Raw genomic sequence first — 16,275 nt, 5'->3', positions numbered from 1 at the left:
AATATGCCTACTTGAATAATAAACTATGTTATTTTTATCATGTAAAATAAAATTGTTTATATATATATAATGTTCTTTTATTTTGTTAATAGGTAGTACAGTAGGTAAATACAGCAGCACGTATCGCACATTTATCGATATCGATAAACAGTAGGTACTGGAAGTGTCGAGCCCTAGCGTTGTTTTTTTTGTGTTGGTAGTATTGTGTGGTTTTTCTTTTTTTAACAATTATGGCCTGGATGCGAGATCTTTAAGCCTGTATTTGGTGTGTTGGGATATGTACGTTCATAATTCGGTTCGAGGATTGTTCGAGAGTGCCGACTCTTAAAACGTAGTGATTATATGCTCTTTGGTTTGTTCGTTACGCGCCTCGTAGTGGTATTCAGTCGCCATTACTATTTTTATATCTTTTGTACATTGTAATAATTATTTAAACCCTTCTCTTCTTTCTACATTTCATAAGTAAGTATTATCGTTTACTTTAAATAATTGCGCCAACATGCTACCTACATACGAAGTATGTAGGTAGCATATTGGTAAGGATAGTTTTCCCATGGTTTTCCCTTACCTATATTACTACAAATAGCTGTTTGCCAACCTGTTTAAATTTATTTATTTATTTAAACTTTATTGCACATAAAATTATTAACTTACAAATGGCGGACTTAATGCCATAAGGTATTTTCTATCAATCAACCACTGGGCCAAAAAGAGACTAAATAAAAAGAGATTTAAATAGTTATTGTATAATATTTATATAGGTATATATTTCGGGGATATCGGGAACGGCTCTAACGAATTCGATGAAATTTGGTATAAGGGGGGTTTTCGGAGCCGAAAAATCGATCTAGCTAGGTCTTATCTCTGGGAAAACCCGCATTTTTGAGTTTTATATTGTAGTCACTGGCATACCATCCGGATCTTCGTTTTTTTTTGCATTAGAACAAACTTATGAATTTATTACAATGTGTCCGATTATTAAAATTTATATCTTAGGTAATACCCTACCCATCTCTTTACCTTTACGCATGGTAAAATAATATACTCCGCCTGGTACTCTCTTCCCGTCTTTTCGTGGTCACGTGACTGACACAAGCCTACGTCATCATGCGACAGCGCTATATGATAATATGCGATAGCGCTATATATAGCGGCCATGTTATTGTAACGTAGGCTTGTGTCACTCTGGGGAGAGAAGACCATGTTTTATTACGCTACGTCTTACGTAGGCGAAAAACGCGCGAACGCGGCGCGGCGCGGCGCGGCGAAAGCGGCCGCCGCCGCGCCGCGCCGCGCCGCGCCGCCTGACATTCGCGTGCAAATCGCGCCGCACCGCGTTCGCAACGAGATCGCTTACGTAGGACACTTCTATGGGCATCAAAGGATTGATTTCGCCGCGCCGCGCCGCGCCGCGTTCGCGCGTTGTTCGCCTACGTAAGACGTAGCGTTAGACTATGCCTTTACGTATTACAGAAGGATTTACAACTTCACAATAGTCAACAAAGAACCAGTCATTCATACAATATAGACCAATCATCATCAGTCAGCCAAAATGATAAAAATGCAAATAGCCAACGAGCAGGACCGGAAGGAGGCCCAGAACAGAGAGAGACGGCGGCAGTGCGAGCTAGAGAGAAGATCGAGGATTTTTAATGCTAGGAACAGGAAAATTGGGGTAAGTTTAGGGAAATGTATTGTAATTTGTTTCTTTACCATTCTAAAATATAAATTATGTATGCTACTATATCCGTGGCATAATTTATGTGTCGTTCCACGGCAAAAGGTACGTTATGGCGGCTGACGCTTACGTCGCATAGCGCCGCAATTATATTGGAGCGGCGTTAATAGCGTAAGCGTCAACCGCGATAAGGTACCTTTACCCCTGGGACGTCACATATAGGTACTGCACAGTCACCTGCAATAACACAGCGAAGGCCGCAAAAATATCTGACACGATCGTTTGTAGAGCCATAAGAGCGTGTCACATATTTTTGCGGCCTTCGAAGAGTAACATATTATTGCAGGTGACTGTACAGAGTCTACAGGTATATAAAGTTGTGTTCCTGATGGCTGTCAGGGACCTTCATTTTTGTCCCCATATCTGTCACTTATTTCCAACCGTACATAGGATCAGTGGCGTAACTAGGGGGGGGTTGGAGGGGGCACGTGCCCCGGGCGCCGTCCAAGGGGGGGGCGCCAAAATGGGCAAAAGACTACCTCTCCGCCTTGCCAAAGGCACAGCAGGGATACTTTCGTCAGTCGTATTTACCACCACTGTGAAGTGTGAAATGCGGATGGTAATCTGGCCCTCCGGCAAATTTGTTGCCTGCCCCGGGCGCAATATCCTCTAGCTACGCCACTGCAAAGGATGACGCGCGATCGTCACTTACCATCAGGGGAAACGCAAGATTGTTTACTTTTGACAGTCTTGACGATATGTATCGTCCTAATGGCTCCTCTACACGGTGGGCCAACGCCGACCATCCAAGGGTCTGTGCCTAATGCCCGTAGTACCTCTTCAGTTCGATGAAATTTAAATCCTATTCAATTGGAACAGAGTCGTTTTTGCTTTGTTTCGCTCAATTTTCCAACGCATCAACTCTATTTCCTACATTATAGGTTCGAATTTCTGTGGCAAATAGAATTTTCATAACCTCTACATATAATCAGGTGGACCTTCCATTCCTGGAGCGTCAGGTGGCGGAGAAGCGAGCTGAGCGTAATGAGCAGCATCAACGTGACCTCGCGTTTGCTGCGCAGATGATCAAGGATAGCAACCTGGCCAAGGTGCTGGAGGCTAGAGAACAGGAGGTACCTTTGATTTAACTATTATATACTCCATACCAGGCGTGGCTCACTCCGCGATTCCATCGCGTCGCTACAAGTACATGCGGCCCACACCAACTATGGTGTCTGAAAGTAGTAGTTGCCGCGGACTGCTACGGTACGGACGCCTGACGCATGTGTAGGCCTGTTGTTTGTTGTAGTTTGTAGTGTGCGTGACCGCTAAAGACGCCGCCCCAGTGTCACAGAATAAATAATAGTACTAGGTACAGAAGACTCACTCTCTAACAAAACGCGTCTGTCACGATCAGCACAGATATGGCCGCTAGGTGGCGACAGCGCCACGCGCGGCTTATGGCAATCCCCAAAATTGGGGCCGAACGGATGCACTTTTAGCTACCTGTAGCAAAGCGACGAAATCGCGGAGTGAGCCACGCCTGACTGTACTCCATACCAGGCGTGGCTCACTCAGCGATTTCGCCGCGTCGCTACAAGTATTTTTATTAAAAACCGGGCAAGTGCGAGTTGGACTCGCGCGCGAAGGGTTCCGTACCATAAAGCAAAAAAAAAACGGGAAAAAAATGCAAAAAGAAAACGGTCACCCATCCAAGTACTGACCACGCCCGACGTTGCTTAACTTTGGTCAAAAATCACGTTTGCTGTATGGGAGCCCCACTTAAATCTTTATTTTATTCTGCTTTTAGTATTTGTTGTTATAGCGGCAACAGAAATACATCATCTGTGAAAATTTCAACTGTCTAGTTATCACGGTTCGTGAGATACAGCCTGGTGACAGACGGACGGACGGACGGACGGACGGACGGACGGACAGCGAAGTCTTAGTAATAGGGTCCCGTTTTACCCTTTGGGTACGGAACCCTAAAAACGAGGCTGACTACGCGGATGTAGGATCCAACATCCGATATCAGTGAAGACAATGTGAAAACGCTCCTAACACCTCTGACAACAGGTGCATTTTCCAGGAGCGCCGGCGCATCGGCGCAGAGATCGACAACTACCGGACGCTGTACCAGCGGCCTCAGGACCGGCGCGAGTTCGACCTCAACGACCCCGACGTGCTCAAGAAGCAGTTACCCGCACGGGCCAGTGACGTCATCGGCATGTCCAGTGCGCAGAAGTCAGTATAACACACATATATAATATATAAGTATACACTAGATCAGCGGTCGGCAACCTTTTAGCAGCCAAGGGCCACATAACAGTTAAAGAAGTGGACGCGGGCCGCAAGTGAGAGGTTCGCGGGCCGCTGGTTGCCGACCGCTGCACTAGATGAAGCAAATATCACGATTTGTATTGAAACCTAGCGTGCCGACTTTGTACCACCTACTGTGACGTCACAGCCATAATTTAGTGGTGGGAAATCCAAACCGATTCAATGACACCAATGCCCCTATGCCCCCGATTACGATTCAACTTTCTTGCTCATAGACTGAGATTTTATATCTGCGGTCTCGCTCACTTCCCGCTCTCCTGTGAAACACGCTCTTTCTTTGACCCCACCAGTGCCCTGTTTATCAAAAGCTTGTAACTTGTAATACAAGTGGAAGTCCGTTTTTGACAGCTTTTGTTAGATAGAAAGGGACTTCCACTTGTATTACAAGTTACAAGATTTTGATAAACAGGGCACAAATACAAATACAAATACAAATACTTTATTTATAACGCCAAGTTACATGTCATGATCTCATGATGGTTTTACATTTAAATTGGTAGGTACATTTATTTTAATATTTACAGTAATTTACACATTCGATAAATAATAATAATAATAATTGGTACAGGTATAAGGGCAGCTTGTGGCGAGCTGTTGGGGAGTAACGACCCCACGGACCCGAGTGCTCCCGAGAGTCGGTCAGGGTCTCCGTCTCCGGCGTGTCTTCGTCGGTCGGAGTGGACCCCAAGGGGACCCGCAGGACTCTCAGCTCTGGCTTGCCTTAATTGGCCGTCCAGAGAGGAGTCGCTAGAGCTATATGCTCCAGGGGTGGAAGTGAAAGATGCATAAGACGCGAGTTGGCACAGTGGCTGGTAACAGCCACTGGGTAGAAAGCGGCGCACACCTCTCGACACCCCTGAGCCGCTCACACCGATGTTGCCCCTGGTCGTCTTCACGACGGCAGTTTCAGGGGCCCATCTAGTCAGCGGCAAGTCACCACCTGCCTCGATAACGTGTGTTAGCATTGTTATGGCAGGTGTCCGAACTCTTTACAATAGCCCAGTTTCATAGTCCACCCAAACTTCAATCCATAGACCGGTATACTATTCACTTTCGCTACAATAGTCCCAATGCCTGCTGAGACCGGTTCATGGGTGTCTATTGTTGCACCTGTGAACGGGTTCCAGCAGGCGTTCTACATGACATTAAAGCTCTCCAACAGGCCTCTACGTGTTGGATCTGTGTCCCCACGCAAGCCTATCAAAAAACCGGGATTATAGGCCCGTGATATCCAAGGAGATACAAATAATAATTGGTACATGTGATTTATAACATACTGTATACTTATGCTATCATAAGTTATATTTATATGTTAGGGAGCTCAAAGAACTCGTCTATAGAATAAAATGTATGTCTAAGAAGCCACTTTCGCAATCTTGACTTAAAGGCCACCGCAGAAGCCGCAGTATTTTTTATTTCGTCCGGCAGTCTGTTGTACACTGACGGGCCGACGACGTACACCGACCTTTCGGATTTGCGCAGTTTGTGTGCTGGGGTGACGAGGAGGTGGGCGAGCTTGTTGCTGCGCAGCTCGCGGGATGGGTTCACACCACGTTGACGGAACGTACCCAAGTTGTTGTACGTGAAGAGAGCTACCCTGTAGATGAACTCGCAGGGAAGGGGCGTAATCTTTAATTCCTTAAATAGCTCTCTGCACGATGCATCTTCGGGCACCCCGGCAATGGCGCGCACAGCCCGCTTTTGCATCCTAAAAGCTCGCCCGGCGTCTGCTGCGCGTGCCCACAGTTCCACGCCGTAGGTAATGAGACTGTGGACAGTCGCGTAGTAGCATGACAATACTACGTCGCGAGAAGCCGTGCTCGCTAGACGACGAAGCGCGAAGCATGAGCGGCCCAACTTGGAGCAGAGCTCTTCTATGTGGTGGTCCCACTTTAGGCCGCTATCGACATGGAAGCCTAGCAGCTTTGTCGTTTGGACCATCTGCAGCGCGGTTTGCTGTTCGGTGGTGACCCGGCAGGGTGGCGGTGATGTGCCATTAAGCTGGAATACGAGAAACATAGTTTTTTCCTTGTTTAATGCCAGACCATTTAATTGGAACCACCACTCGAGCCGCCGAACTACTGAATTTAATTTCCTCTCCAGCTCTTGTGCCGTTGGCGCAGTCACAACGGCGGCCACGTCGTCGGCATACATATAAATTTCTGCTTCGTGTATGACACTAGGCAGGTCATTTAGTAGCAGGCTGAAGATGGTATTTGATAGACACGAGCCCTGTGGTACGCCCATAGTGTTTATCATTTCGGTCGATTTGACCCTTCCCTTGTCGCCGAAGACCTTTTGTGTCCGGTGTGACACAAAAGATCTCAGCAACGATAGAACCGGACCCCGCATGCCATAAAAAGTTAATTTGTCGGCTATAAGATGATGGTCAGCGGTGTCAAACGCGCGCGAAAGGTCGCAGCATAACAGCGCGACATGCAGGCCGTCTTCGCGCGCGCTCAGCACGCGCCACACCACTTCGCGCACCAGGTCGGTGGTGGAGCGCCCGGCTCTGTAAGCATATTGCCTCTCCGACATTATGTTAAGCCGCCCGGCAAAGGACAGAAGCCTTTTATTCAAGCCTACTTCAAATATCTTACTTACGGCGGGGACTAGCGATATTGGTCGATAAGATTTAATGTCGGTTTTTTTACCCTTGCCTTTGTAAAGGGGTGATATTTTAACTTTTTTTAGAGGTGAAGGGTATACACCCTCTCTAATGCAGGCATTGAATATGTGAGCTACAATGGGCGCAATCGGTTGGATGACTGATCGGAGTAGACTTGGTGAAATTCCGTATAGGTCAGTGCTATTCTTTGGGGCTATCTGTTTGTTTATTATTAATATTACTTCATCTGGCGAGAACGGTGTCAGCCGCAGAGAGGCGTCTGTGGGCGGCATGGCTGCACTCAGCGCGGCTTGTGCGCGAGCTAGGTCGGCCGGTGGCGCCCCGCATCTACTAGCAGCCGTAATAAACTCCGTATTAAGGGCATCTACCGCTTCCTGTTTAGATTTAAAAACTACCCCCTGGGGGTTATGTAATATATCAGTATAATCGAGCCTGTCGCAATTTCGTCGGCCGAGCACTGACCTTATCTAAATTTACATAGTTAGTTTTAGTTTACTAACTTTCACAGATTCGAGGGTGAGGATCTGGAGTACGAAGAGCGCAAGAAGATCATGGCCGTGCAGAAGAACTCTTGGCTGGAGCAACAGGTGCAGGAGAGGAAGGCAGCTGAGGAGGAGCGCAAGGCGGCGGAGGCTGCGTACATGGTGAGATTTATATAACGTGTCATGCTGTCATGGTCTTATACAAGATCATGGCCGTGCAGAACTCGTGGCAGCAGCAGGTGCAGGAGAGGAAGGCAGCTGAGGAGGAGCGCAAGGCGGCGGAGGCTGCGTACATGGTGAGATTTATATAACGTGTCATGCTGTCATGGTCTTATACAAGATCATGGCCGTGCAGAACTCGTGGCAGCAGCAGGTGCAGGAGAGGAAGGCAGCTGAGGAGGAGCGCAAGGCGGCGGAGGCTGCGTACATGGTGAGATTTATATAACGTGTCATGCTGTCATGGTCTTATACAAGATCATGGCCGTGCAGAACTCGTGGCAGCAGCAGGTGCAGGAGAGGAAGGCAGCTGAGGAGGAGCGCAAGGCGGCGGAGGCTGCGTACATGGTGAGATTTATATAACGTGTCATGCTGTCATGGTCTTATACAAGATCATGGCCGTGCAGAACTCGTGGCAGCAGCAGGTGCAGGAGAGGAAGGCAGCTGAGGAGGAGCGCAAGGCGGCGGAGGCTGCGTACATGGTGAGGTTTATATAACGTGTCATGCTGTCATGGTCGGGGTCCCTTTGTTTCCCATAAAGTTTTAAGTCATAATGTATTGTTTGTCACATTATCGTTAATCATAAAACTGAAACCGTTAACTTTTCAGGATTTTTGTAAGGTTATTTTATAGATGGGTTAGGTTAGGTTAGGTTTGTTTTATGGCAATCCTGAAAAGTTACGCGTTTTTGAGAAAAATCAATTATGACTAACGAAAATTCGGACAAACAATACATTATGACTTAAAACTATTTGGGAAACAATAGAGACCCGTCATGGTCTTATACAAGATCATGGCCGTGCAGAACTCGTGGCAGCAACAGGTGCAGGAGAGGAAGGCAGCTGAGGAGCGTAAGGCGGCGGAGGCTGCGTACATGGTGAGGTTTTTAATGTCTTTTTAATAACCACTTGTCATGAATGTCTGAATGATCATGAATATCATGATTTTACATATATACAAGGCATACTCTTGCACAGCGACCCTGTTAAAATATTCGAGTTTTGCGCCTTTTTCTACTGACAGTATAACTATATTATACATATAATATCAGTTAGTGCTGTTTAGTTACAAGATAAAGATGCTCAGTATGCGTAACTAATATCGTACTTATCTATTTCTTCTCTTCTTCTTAGATCTTCCCTTTCTTTTTAGACTTGTTACTCTGGTTAGTACCTATCACAGAAACGATACAGTATGCGGTTAATTAGGGAGACCTAACTGGCGCAGTCAGGTAGATTCAGTACCTATTACCGCACCTATTTTTCAGTGTCAAGTTAGGTTTGTATTCCATCTGTCCTATCCAATTTCTTGTTCCAATGTGCATTACGTCTCACTCTCTCACTAAGCAAATTGTGAGAAGCAAATACACACTAGACACAAAAAATATGACAGGTGGAATACAACCCTAGAAAAGGCAACAACTCAAAAATAATGTAAACAATAATGAACTTTACGCAGATGGCGATAAAGGCGCGTGACGCTCGAGCAAGCGAGCTGGACAGGCTGGAGGGCGAGTGCCGCTACCGACTGGGGCAGGCCAACCTGAGATACAACGAGGCTTTGGTAATACGTGGGCCATACTGAAAGTTTCTGCATTCTGATATACCGGGTGTGGCCTGTAACATGAGCAAAAAATTTAACTGTAGGCTGTACTCCTCATCCTGACCAACATTTTTTGTTCAGCGACTTTTAAAAATAACTTGTGGTTTGATTTTTAATACACTTTAAAGTTTATTCTAAGACGCAATGTATTGCGAATGTTGTTATGTTATGTTTCGTCAATCACAAATGATATGGCGTGGCGATGGTGTCCATTGAAGATAATATTTATTTTGTATGAAAAATAGAAAGTCTAAATACCTACCTACTTCATAATTTTTAAAAGTTGTTGAACAAAAGTGTCACCGTTTGAGGAGTACAATCTATGTTTTAATTATTTGCTCGTGTTACAGGCCACATCCGGTATGAGGCGACTTAAATTTTCTAAGTGGCCAGTCCAGGAATTTTCAGTACGCCCTAAGTATGTCGTTAACACTTTTCTATGTTGCTGCTCCTGCCGCTGCCGCAATGTTGCCCCAAATATTCGCCAATGTTGTCCACGGCGCTACCACTACCACAGTCTATATAATTTTTAAGAAAAAAAAACCGACTTCTATGGGGGCCGGTGAAAGATTATTGTAGATGGTACACTATGTAGAAAAGGAGGTAAAACCACCCACTTTCTACTAGCATTTCGCTTCTGTAAGGGTCGTAGTTCTAGCCTAACCTAACCCACTTCTCTGATAGCAGTTCAGTTCTGTGAGGATCGTAGTTCAAACCTAACCTAACCCACTTAACGGCCCATGCGGTGCGGTGTACGGGGGTTTAAGCGGGAGGAGCTAGTAAGATTGGCATCATCATACTTATTACACATTTTATGGTAGGTAATCATAGTGGTTTTCCGGGTCAAGGTCCGGGTCCGAGTCCGGGTCTGAGTCCGGGTCCGAGTCCGGGTCCGAGTCCGGGTCCGAGCCCGGGTTCGAGTCCAGGTCCGGGTCCGGGTCCGAACCGGATCCGGGTATGAGTCCGGTTCTGGGTCCGAGTCCGGGACCCAGTCCAAGTCAAAATCGAAATTCGTAATCACCAAATGTGTACTATGCGTTGTTGAAGAGTTCTATTCTGGTCATCATCAGCAGTTCCATTTCATCAAATGCGACAGTTTTTAATGTAAATGCTTGATTTTATGATGAAAATACTTAAAAATCTATGCGTATGCCTTTAATATTTGAGGAGTTCCCTCGATTCCTTATGGATCCCATCATCAGAACTCGAGCTTGACAAAAATGTGGCTTAAAAACTTAACTTGCTTAACAAACATAACGAAGAGGAAAAATCGCCAAACGTGAACTATGCGTCGTTGAAGAGTTCTGTTCTGATCATCATCAGCAGTTCCACTTCATCAAATGCGACAGTTTTTAATGAAAATGCTTAATTTTCTGATGTAAATACAAAAATCTCTATACGCATGCCTTTAATATTTGAGGAGTTCCCTCGATTCCTTATGGATCCCATCATCAGAACTCGAGCTTGACAAAAAAGTGCATTAAAAACTTAACTTGCTTAACAAACATAACGAAGAGGAAAAATCTCGAAACGTGAACTATGCGACGTTGAAGAGTTCTGTTCTGATCATCATCAGCAATTCCACTTCATCAAATGCGACAGTTTTTAATGAAAATGCTTAATTTTCTGATGTAAATACAAAAATCTCTATACGCATGCCTTTAAGATTTGAGGAGTTCTCTCGATTCCTCATGGATCCCATCATCAGAACTCGAGCTTGACAAAAATGTGCATTAAAAACTGAACTTGTTTAACAAACATAACGAAGAGGACAAATCGCCAACCGTGAACTATGCGTCGTTGAGGAGTTCCGTTCTGATCATCATCAGCAGTTCCACTTCATCAAATGTCACTCTTTTGGATGTATATGCTTGATTTGATGATAAAAACCCAAAAATCACTATATGTGTGCCTTTAAGATTTGAGGAGTTCCCTCGATTCCTCATGGAACCCATCATCAGAACTGGGTTTTGACAGAAACGGGACCAATCTGTATGCATATACATTCAATCAAAAAAATAATTTTCAAAATCGGTCCTGTAATGACGGAGATATGGAGTAACAAACATAAAAAATAAAAAAAATAAAAATAAAAAACATACAACCGAATTGATAACCTCCTCCTTTGGGATTTGGAAGTCGGTTAAAAACAATACACGGTTCGATTCGGAAAATGAATTAGATCTCTACTAGACCTCAACAAGTTACGATATGGATAATTTAAAGATATTTGTAAGATAGATATGTCAAATTTGACGTTTCCGCGATTCTGGAGGTCCTCTTGAACGATTTTGACAAGTTATGACTTAGATATCCAAGTCACATCTAGTCGATATCTAACGTAAATCTAGTTGATCTCTATATCGTCTCTAGATCTTGTGATTATCTCGTTTCCCGAATACGCGTGACTGTCATTTGACGAAGCCGTCTAGACAGGGCAATCGTGCGTGTTGCGAAGGGAGGGTCGTCAGCTAGGCCGGCAGGGCTATCTCTATCGCTACGACAACGAAGCGCTTTGTGTCTCTCTATTACTCTTCCATGGAGCATTCCACGGACTGTCCCGTACAAACGCATTTTATTTCCTGTGTTGCGACTATTTTCTCGGCATTTAAAGCAGGCGATTATTTTTCTGTGCATATTTTTGACCATTTGTCATAGAAAAGGAAACTCTTATACCTTTAAATCTTCAGAAACTTCGCGTTTGTACGGGACAAAAGTAGACAATTTCATGGAATGCTCCCCATATTAGTGCGACAGTGACAGTTGCATTTCTATCGTTACGCTGTAAGCGATTAGCATGTTGGCTACGCGGTCTGAACAGATTCTCAAGATCCTTTCATAGATTTTTGTTAGGACAATAACAAGTATCGTCGAAACACAGACAATTATCATGTCCAACCACATGTATGGCGTCGTTAACAGTCATTTTGTGTTTTAGGCGGCAGAGCGCAAGCAGCTGGAGCAAGTGTTGAAGGAGCAGGAAGATGCAGACAACACAGCCGAGATGTACAACAACCTGACCTCCGACATGCTCACCGAGAACCCAGATGTCGCTAAGAGCGCCCTCGGCAAGAACAGGTATGTACGCATCGGCTCAGAAATTGGTCGCTCTATGTCACATAAACTAAAGGGCCCTTCGGCGGGCACAGAAATCTTCTCATGATAGAGATGAATTGGGTTATAACTTATAACCCCCTCCTAGCCTCTAGCCTCCCAGACGTCAAAACTTGCCAATAAAAATGCAATTTTGATTTATCAAGATGAAGGTTCAAATTAGAATAAAGATAAAGATAAAAAGATAAAAAATAGTTTATTCAAGTAGGCATATTACAATGCGCTTATGAACGTCAAATAAACCTTTACCGGCTCCAACCGTACACCTCTGCCCCGAGAAGATTTAAATCCCCCCTCAATTGGAGGAGGGTATCCCAATATGGGACCGGCAACAAACTCGGCGGGACACATCTTTTCAAAACATTATTATATCTTTATAATTAACATGCATTACGAGTAATTAAGAAAAATACAATTTAAATCACTATAGAATTCATGTAATTATACTCAATGGAACATGAGACCTTTTTATAGGTCTCTGGGCGGCTAGAGCCTAGAGCGGGTTGAACGTCACGTACCTAGTCCACCAATATCCCACTTCGGAAAAAAATGGGTGTATAACTCTTCTTAGCGCCACTTGCACCGTCCCACTAATCCGAGGTTAACCGGTTAAACGGTTAATCCAGTGTCAAATTGTACTGGTAACCATGGTAACTCCAGATTTAACCGGTTAACCCCGGGTTAGTGGAATGGTGCAAGTGGCCCTTAGATAAAGTTGTTAGGTACTTTCGTGTATAAGTAGTAAAGATACGTCCGAATACAGGGTAAGTTTTTAAAAGTAGATCCCACTCAAACATTTTTATAACAAGTTGCAACCACTGTTGCCTTTGTAAAAAGTTGAAGGTCCCAACCATGGGTGAGGCTAGGCGTTGATAATAGGGTGGTACCGGTACCCTGCGATGTATAAACCTACCTATATTGTCAAACTCAAAATCATTTTATTCCAGGGCCATTGGTTTCATGTACAAGGGCATGAACCAAGAGGAGCTAAAGAAATTTTACGCGGCACAGAAAGAACAGATGGCCGCTGCAAAGGTAAGAGCCAAAGTCAACATTATAATATTAAAGATACATATGCTAATGTATATATGTTAAAACTTTGTTTTATAGAGCCTGGCCGAGTCAACTATCTCCATCTCTGCCGCTCGTACAGTAATACCATCGCCACACACTCTTCTGTCCATCGGTGGACCATAAGGTCCACCAAAGCATAAGCATAAGCTTTTTGTAATATTTTTCATAATCAAGTACTCATTCAAGTTTGTAAAATGCCGTGTATTAGGATAGGTACAACAGAGCGCCAAAGGAATGCGAGGTATTCCCTGACTAAAACTAACTAATCCCCCAAATTACATAATCTAATCCCCCCATCTCCGTTCTGCCACCGTGGGACTAGACGCGGACTTGCGTTTCACCCTTATATTACGTCGTTACTTTGCCACTGATTCGCACTAAGCGCTATGCATCCAGCTTTATCATGCGAACGGCTAGAGTGGAATTCACTTCCTGCAAATCTATTCTCAGTCCACTATAACTTGAATCTCTTTAAATCGAGAGTGAATAGACATCTCTCGTAAGCATGTTCCATCCTAGACTGCATCGGCACTTACCATCAGGTGAGATTGTGGTCAAATGTTTACCTTTTTCCAATAAAAAAAAAACGATATCGTGGCAAAAATGTGAACTTTCGTGGGTCCATGAGGTTTTATATTATATATTATCATCTGTTAGCTAATGTGTCCCTAATAACCGCCAAGCGGCTTTGACGTGCACATTTCACATGCATATGGTTTTCAGGCGAAGCGCGAAGCTGATGACAAGATGGAGGCGGAGTGGCAGGCGCTGGCCAAGTCCATACAAAACCAAGTGGCCACGCAGGACATCCTGGACAAGAGGAAACGCAGGTATGGTCATACCTCCCGAATCCCTATAACTTTTTATAGGGTTCCTTACCCAAAGGGTAAAACGGAACCCTATTACTAAGACTTCGCTGTCCGTCCGTCCGTCCGTCCGTCTGTCACCAGGCTGTATCTCACGAACCGTGATAGCTAGACAGTTGAAATTTTCACAGATGATGTATTTCTGTTGCCGCTATAACAACAAATACTAAAAACAGAATAAAATAAAGATTTAAATGGGGCTCCCATACAACAAACGTGATTTTTGACCAAAGTTAAGCAACGTCGGGAGTGGTCAGTACTTGGATGGGTGACCGTTTTTTTTTGCTTTTTTTTTCGTTTTTTTTTGCATTACGGTACGGAACCCTTCGTGCGCGAGTCCGACTCGCACTTGCCCGGTTTTTTTTAATTTATTGAACAATAAGCAAATTAATCTACGTTATTATAACAAGACCCATCGTGGGCAAAACCTTGAGGAGGTTTGTGTGCCGATGGGGAGTTCGAGAAAATAACATGATAATATACATATCTATCTTAAACTAAAATTAAAATTCCTAAGTAACTAAGTACCTACATGGTAGTAGGCTAGTAGTAGGTACAAGACGTTCGCCCAAACCTCATTGGGAGTTGTAAGAACACAGTTCATAATTATTTTAACGTGTAATTTGTGTAAAGTTAGACCAAGATAAGAGAGATTTATACGTCACTATAGCTGACCCGGTGAACTTCGTATCTACATATATTTTGTCTCCTTTTCTCACGGATTAGCCTGGCCGCACACGCTCGGAATTTTATGTAGGTACGGAATGACATGTGTAAGCGAGACAGCACCATGCATATGTAGAGCGACGTCCCGTTCCCATCTGTCATTCCGTACGGAAACCGAAGTGCCCCCGGCTAGTCTATTAATTCCCCTTTTCTCCCCAGGGAAATTGCCCGTCAGCTAATGGAGGAAAACCAGCTGTTGGCCATGGCCCAGAAGGAGAAGGAGAAATACTTCCGCGAGGTGGTCTACAACAACACGCCCACCGATCTCTACTACTCGCAGTTCAATACTACCACTAGATAAAATGTGTCGATTCGGTGTATTCCCATTTGTCCCCTTCCCACGTGACCGCCGATAGCCATACAAATGAAAAATCTAGTATTTGCCGCTGAAGTTTGAACCTTTAGTGCAGGGAATAGAGTTGATTTTGGTTTTGTTTGAAAATTGAACGAAGCAAAAGAAATGCGACTCTGTCCCAATTGAATATGATTTAAATTTCATGAATCTGAATAAGTAGGTACTATAGGTAGGACCTTGGGCCTCAGGAGGTTACATGAAGCGGGGACAGATGGAAATTATTTATATGAAAGCACCTATTCACACTCGGCGGGAATACACCATCGATTCCGGCCGCGTAGCCAAAATGCCAATCGTTTATTACGCTTCGTAGCGATCGAAACGCAACTGGCCGCGTAGCCAAGATGCCGATCGCTTACGCTCCGTAGCGATCGAAACGCAACTGTCACTGTCGCACTAATATGGAAGTGAGATAGAGAGACATAATGGTTTTCGTTGTCGAAGCGATAGCGATTGTGACCTTGGCTAGGCCGCCTGTCACTGTCGCACTAATATCGAACAGTGATAGAGAGACATAATGGGGTATCCAGACGGGACTGACAAATCAGTCGAGTCGTTCAGGAAAATAATTGGTCAATCTCATCTAGCGTCCACACGTACACAAATTAAATCACCAATTTGCATTCTACCATGAAAAATGGCATTTTTGTGTCCGCACCTGCTGATGTGATATGTGATCGGGGAATCAAATTGGTATTTACGTCCGCACGGCCCGTTCGATCGGAGAATTTCATCAGATTGGCGAAAATTTGTCTCGTCTGGATACAGCTTAATGCTTTTCGTTATCGAAGCGATAGCGATTGTAAAGCCCCCTCCAGGCGAAGCCGCGAACGCGAGTGTGGAGTCGATTTCGTTGTCTGCGAAAATCGACTCCACACTCGCGTTCGCGGCTTCGCCCGTGATTCACGCGCATAGTCTGGAGGGGGCTTAACAGTTTCGATAGTGCATAAAACCAAGACCTAGGATAGTTCTCACTTCAGATTATTGGAACGTAGTATTTCTGTTACGAGGTCACAAGAACGAACATTTTCAAACCTAGCACTTTATACTTTGAGATTTATTATTACTATATATGCTTCTATAGAAAACTTAGGTACTCATATGGGTTCCATAGAAATTAATCAAGGGTTATTTTGGCAAAGCAAACAACAGTGCGAACAAAACCTACAGCTTGGCAAAAAAAGAGTAGAAAT

The 16,275-nt window shown here is 44.5% G+C and overlaps 1 protein-coding gene across 1 annotated transcript; it reads left to right on the top strand.

Moving 5' to 3' along the window:
- Window positions 1–1,500: 1,500 nt before the first annotated feature.
- On the top strand, window positions 1,501–15,083 carry LOC134670740 (RIB43A-like with coiled-coils protein 2). The gene is made up of 9 exons (XM_063528556.1): window positions 1,501–1,675; window positions 2,671–2,811; window positions 3,768–3,922; window positions 7,156–7,291; window positions 8,804–8,908; window positions 11,886–12,025; window positions 13,009–13,096; window positions 13,859–13,965; window positions 14,887–15,083. Exons 1-9 carry the CDS (start codon window positions 1,553–1,555, stop codon window positions 15,026–15,028), a joined length of 1,137 nt encoding a protein of 378 aa, XP_063384626.1. The 5' UTR covers window positions 1,501–1,552; the 3' UTR covers window positions 15,029–15,083.
- Window positions 15,084–16,275: the final 1,192 nt, after the last annotated feature.

The sequence above is a fragment of the Cydia fagiglandana genome, chromosome 14 (assembly GCF_963556715.1).
Source record: "Cydia fagiglandana chromosome 14, ilCydFagi1.1, whole genome shotgun sequence".
Taxonomy (NCBI): domain Eukaryota; kingdom Metazoa; phylum Arthropoda; class Insecta; order Lepidoptera; family Tortricidae; genus Cydia; species Cydia fagiglandana.
The sequence above is the reverse complement of the archived record's forward strand: the minus strand, read 5'-3'. Positions and strand labels throughout refer to the sequence as shown.